General features: G+C 37.7%; 1 protein-coding gene across 5 annotated transcripts in view; it reads left to right on the plus strand.

Moving 5' to 3' along the window:
• The window catches only part of NUP155 (nucleoporin 155), a 54990-nt gene extending 49325 nt beyond the window's left edge, over window positions 1-5665 (plus strand). Inside the window, exons 34-37 of one of the 5 annotated variants that reach the window (XR_011249555.1) lie at window positions 713-819; window positions 1451-1594; window positions 2145-2654; window positions 3945-5665. Coding sequence is in view for 4 of the 5 variants with exons in the window: in XM_069555872.1 (XP_069411973.1) it covers window positions 713-819; window positions 1451-1589 (246 nt within the window). In the remaining variant the exon portion in view is untranslated. Of the gene's footprint in view, window positions 1-712; window positions 820-1450; window positions 1671-2144 lie in introns of those variants that run through there. The other 4 variants (XM_069555872.1, XM_069555873.1, XM_069555874.1 and 1 more) reach the window with 4 other exon arrangements.
• The last annotated feature ends 335 nt before the right edge of the window (window positions 5666-6000 follow it).

Consider the following 6000-nt stretch of genomic DNA (forward strand, 5'->3'; position numbering starts at 1 on the left):
AACGCAAACAGCAAATCACTGCATTGTACACCTGAAACTAATACAATGTTATATGTCAGTTATACCTCAGTTTTTTTTTTTTAAGATCTTTCTCAGCATATTTAACCTTATTGGATTTATGTTTTGTAATTTTTATTCTAAGATGAAAGAACGAAACCTGTTGAACTGGCTTGTATTTAATACTAGTCATGATTATAGTAGCTTCATCAGAACATTCATACAGTGCTTTCCAAGGCACGTATTTATCTCATTAAAACTCACACTGAGCCTTTGACAGAAGTGAACAACTAATAATATCCCATCTACATCTGACAAGAGCAGAGATGTTAAATAACCTATTCAAGTCACATGGCTAGTAATGGTGGAGTCAGAACTGGAATTAAGATTCTCTGACTACTGGTTTAGTCTTTCTTTTTTTTTGGTTTCGTCTCTTATTCACACTATCAGATTAAATCTGCATAGGTTCCAGGTAAGAATCATGTCACAGTCAATAGGAAGAAATGGATTCTTTTTTTTCCTGTTATCTCGGGTTCCTAAACAGCAAATTAATATGCTCTGCAAAGTGCAATGATACATCAAATATTCTTCCTAAATGACATCACAGTGCAGTTTTCAGTGCACTGAACTCTGATGAGTATTTTAACTAACATAAGTGAGGGAAAAATGAGTTGACACAATTCACCTTAAAACTGATGATGTTTTTTCTTTATAGGATCCATTCTGGAACAGAATGAAGAAGCCACTACACCTTTTGGATTGTATACATGTACTATTGACAAGATATGTTGAAAATCCTAGCCAAGTTTTAAATTGTGAGAGGTAACTATGAATTAGATACTGTGTTATATACCAAAGGTTTTTAAATGCATTGAATAAATATTTGGGTAACAGACTTGGAGATAGTGGGGCACAATACAGAGACTAAAAGAAGTATGGGAGATTTAAACTCGTGTATGTTTGCAGAAACTATTTGATATCAGTTAGCACATAATAAAAGCTGAGAGTTTTTCCATTTTCCAGCCCTTGTCCTGATTTCTCCCTGTAAATGAAAGGATAAAATTAATGAATTACTGCTAAACTCCTTCCATTTTGAATGAGCAACTTAGGAAGTGCCATTATGTCTTTTGTGATATTATTGGCCATTTCAAGATACATTTGTTTGAGGAGACCAAATGAGTGTAAATGTTTAATATTAATTTAAGGAGTCATTCCTTACTGCCTGCCTTCTCATTGTAACAATCTTTGAGAGGAAAATGGTGGTATGTGGTAATCCACCTACCCTCTGCATGTCTTTCTCTGTTTTCATTTATTTGCCATTTACTTAATCACATGATTCTTCCTCTTCTGTGGGCCTTTACTAAGTAAGATTAGCAGAAGTTGAAGGGAAGTCCTATAGGAGGAAGTGTTTCTGAATCTGTAGATGGCTGAATGGATGTCTTTTTCTTTACAGGAGAAGATTCACGAACCTCTGCCTGGATGCTGTTTGTGGTTATCTGGTCGAGCTCCAGTCTATGAGCTCCTCAGCAGCAGTACAAGCCATCACTGGAAACTTTAAATCTCTTCAGGCTAAACTAGAACGGCTTCATTAATTATTGTAATGTATTTTCATCCCTGCGTTTTTAATCTGTAAAATAAAAACTCAGCTGGGTCCAGCTATCACATGCTCTAAATCTAAGAATTTAAGAACAATTTTAGTAGAAATGCGTTTTTAATAAGTGGCTGGTATCAGCAGAGAGTACATTTGCAGGTGAATTCTTTTTTACTACATGATACTATTTTGCTTTTTAATAATCAAATTAAAAACAGATAAGATTATTTATGATTTTAACACAAGGATAAACAAGTAAAAAACTCTTCTTGTGAATTTATATGCTCATTGTCAAGTTAGTTCAAGTATCGAAACTTAAATAGGCTAGCTGAGTAGGTCCAGTCCCATAATAGTAGATTCTACAACAGTTCTTAAATAGGCCAATAAACACTGTCTCTTTTAAAAAGTTTTTTAAATTTTTGGGTTCATCTTTAGAAAAAAATTTCATCTAGCTACTGATTTTGTCAGTTACAATCCTTGTAGTACACACCTGATTGTTTTTTCTGAGCAAGTGATAAACTTGTATTTAATGGTCTATGTCCTATCTCCCCTACAGGGAGATGCTGTTTTCCCTCATCATCCACCTAGCTCTTCTTTGTCCTGGGACTACTGATTCCTTTAAACTGGTGTTTCTCAAAGTGTGTGCACCAGACCAGCACATCAGCATCATCTGGGCATTTGTTAGAAATTCCGATTCTCCAGCCCAGCACTGTTTTAAGGCCCTTCATGGTGTTCAAGTACATGTCAGGTTGAGAACCCTGTGTTAGAAGATATAACCAGTTCATGGATGGAGCTTCCCGTCTGATGCCTGTTCCTCCTTTGCCCATCAGTAACCACAACACCTGAGTTTCACCCGATACACACCATATATGAAGCAAAACTGTTCATAATATAGTTTCTAATCTTCCAACAGAATTAGGTTGGCAAAACCAAGTGCCCAAAGTCATGGCAACAAAAGAGAAAAGTCTGGCGAGTGACCAGGACTCACAGAAAAACAAGAACATGGACTCCTTTCCTCTTACCTTTTGTTCCCAAGAGTAATGACCTTCTACCTGTTGTCACTAATGTATGTTTGACGGTTTTCAAAATATTTTTCCTTCCACCTTTATGTTTTTCCCAAGATCATGGGTTGCCCTCTCCACAGTTATTCTCTTAGAATTTAGCTCCTTTTCTCCTATAATCTTCTTATTTATAATATTTAATAGGATGTCAAAATGGTGCCTTATTAGTAGGCACCACCACCTCTCATATTTTTCAGCTTTTCAGTTCCTTAAGTTTAGATTTTTTCGAATATGTAAAATGGATGTATGCTACACATTGTGAATTCTGTAAATTTAAAATTCTATCATGTCTACTTAAGATGAAAGTCTTGCTTAAATGCTATATTTAGCCATGATTCCAGTTCTGCTACAAGCACGTTTACCCACAAGAACATTAATATGTATGTTAAGTTTATAGAACTCAAAATAATGAAGCTGTATCTTCCATAAGGAATGTAACCTAATGTGGCTAAATGATCTTTAAGAATCCAGAAATCTGAATCATTTATTTAACACCTTACATAACACCTTTAAGAATTCTAGCCACATAGCAAATGTTTTCAATATCATTTGGAGGGTAAGAGTACTAAGAGAAGTTAAGATCCTCTTCTCCTTTTTAATCATCTGGGAGAGTGTAAAACCTTAACATTTGTAAGAGTCGCTTTGATAACCTGTTTAAAACAGATATTCCACCTTCAGTGTGACAATGATACTGGTGGTAAGTGAATCAAACTTGGAGTAGCATTGTTCTATCACGTTTATCAGCTTTGTTTATATATTTTATATTTGGTTTTCATTCAACACATTATTTCTTTATAGTGACTATTAAACATCTATAGGCAATGAATGATAAGTAGAATATATGAAACAGTGCATTCATTGTAGGCAGTGAGGAGTCACTGAAAGTCCTGATTGTGACACATATTTCTAGATAAATAATTTTAGTGTGGCAAAATGGTTAAGAAAGAGAAAAAGCTGTTTTGGGGACTTCCATGGTGGACCAGTGGTTAAGACTCCAAGCTCCCAATGCAGGGATGGGTTCCATCCCTGGACAGGAAACTAGATCCCACGTGCTGGCTGCAACTAGAGATTCTGCATGTGGCAAAGAAGGTCCCACGTGCCACAACTAAGGCCCAGTGCAGCTAAACAAATACCAAAAAAAATTTTTTTTAATGTTTTTTAACTGTACAAGGTATGGGATATTAGTCCTGAACTGCATGAAATCTACGTTCAGCATTTCTTTAGTATAATATACCTGACTTCCTAGTGACTTGTTTGTTGAAAACCTCTCTGCTCTCCTCTTTTATGTTTTATAGTTGACTTCATCTCAAAGGCGCACAGATTCCTCATTCTCTTCCTCAGGATACTTCCCTCCTCCATCTTTCTTCCTCTTATTCATGAGGGGGAAAATATGATAGGGAAACAGTCGTATCAAGGAAATAAAGAAATAGAACACTGAATCTAAATGTCTTGAAAGGCATATGCTTTCCTTCCATTTTTTATCATTTTTTTCATTTAAATTTACTTAATTTTTTTCAGGATATTTTTGAGTCTTCTGATAAATCATTTAAACTCTTGGAAGTTTTATTTTGCTCATAAGGAAAGTTTCCTCATAAGGAGGTTGAAGCCAAGTGAGAAGACTTTTTCAAATCCAAAAATTTGTAAGAGATAATGTAATCTATTTTTATTGTTTTGTTGTTCTGCTTCACATATTAGTTAAAATACTATTGCTTTTATTCTTCCTTTTGGATGAACATATCTACTGTATTATGTTAGAAATTAAACGTTTATTTTAGAACTTAGCTATGGAAGACTCTTTTTAAGATTAATGAAGGGGACTTCCCTGATAGTCCAGTGGTTAAGAAACCACCTGCCAGTGCAGGGAATACCAGTTCAATCCCTGCTCCAGGAAGAGCCCACATTGCACTGAGTAACTGAAGCACATGAGCCAAGAGCCCACGCTCAGCAACAAGAGAACCCATGCAGCGAGAAGCCCGTGCACAGCAGGAAAGAGTAGCCCCCTGTTTGCTGCACATACAGAAAGCCCACACGCACCAATGAAGACCTGCTGCTGCTGCTAAATCGCTTCAGTCGTGTCCGACTCCATGCGACCCCATAGACGGCAGCCCACCAGGCTCCCCATCCTTGGGATTCTCCAGGCAAGAACACTGGAGTGGGTTGCCATTTCCTTCTCCAATGCATGAAAGTGGAAAGTGAAGTCGCTTAGTCGTGTCCGACTCTTCGCAATCCCATGGACTGCAGCCCACCAGGCTCCTCTGCCCATGGGATTTTCCAGGCAAGAGTGCTGGAGTGGGGTGCCATTGAAGATCTAGTGCAGCCAAAAATTGTTGCTGTTCAGTTGCTCAGTCATGTCCGACTCTGCCACCCCATGGACTGCAGCACACCAGGCTTCCCTGTCCTTCACCATCTTCTGGAGCTTGCTTAAACTCATGTCCATTGAGTTGGTGATGCTGTCTAACCATCTCATCCTCTATCATCCCCTTCTGCTTTCAATCTTTACCAGCATCAGGGTCTTTTCCAGTGAGTCAGCTCTTTGTATCAAGTGGCCAAAGTACTGGAGCTTCAGCATCAGTCCTTTCAATGAATATTCAGGACTCTCAAGAGTCTTCTCCAACACCACATTTCAAAAGCATCAATTCTTCAGCACTTAGCCTTCTTTATGGTCCAATTCTCACATCCATACATGACTACTGGAAAAACCATAGCTTTGACTATATAGACCTTTGTCAGCAAAGTAATGTCTCTCTTTTTTGAATACACTCTAGGTTTGCAGTTTTTCTTCCAAGGAGCAAGCGTCTTAATTTCATGGCTGCAGTCACCGTCTTCAGTGATTTGGGGGCCCAATAAAATAAAGTCTATCACAGTTTTCAATGTTCTGCCATAAGGGTGATGTCATCTGCATACCTGAGATTATTGTTATTTCTCCCAGCAATCTTGATTCCAGCTTGTGCTTCATCCATCCCAACATTTCACATGATGTACTCTGCATATAAGTTAAATAAACAAGGTAACAATATATAGCCTTGATGTGCTCCTTTCCCAATTTACAACCAGTCCATTGTTCCATGTCCTGTTCTAACTGTTGCTTCTTGACCTGCTTACAGGTTTCTCAGCAGGCAGGTAAGGTGGTCTGGTATTCCATTCTCTTTAAGAATTTTCCACACTTTGTTGTGATCCACACAGTCAAAGGCTTTAGCATAGTCAATGAAGCAGAAGTAGATGTTCTTCTGGAACTCTTGCTTTTTCTATGATCCAACCAATGTTGGCAATTTGATCTCTGTTTCCTCTGCCTTTGCTATATATCCAGCTTGAGCATCTGGAAGTTCTCAGTTCACGTACTATTGAAGACTA

This window comes from Ovis canadensis, chromosome 16, assembly GCF_042477335.2.
Source record: "Ovis canadensis isolate MfBH-ARS-UI-01 breed Bighorn chromosome 16, ARS-UI_OviCan_v2, whole genome shotgun sequence".
In the NCBI taxonomy this organism is placed as follows: Eukaryota; Metazoa; Chordata; class Mammalia; order Artiodactyla; family Bovidae; genus Ovis; species Ovis canadensis.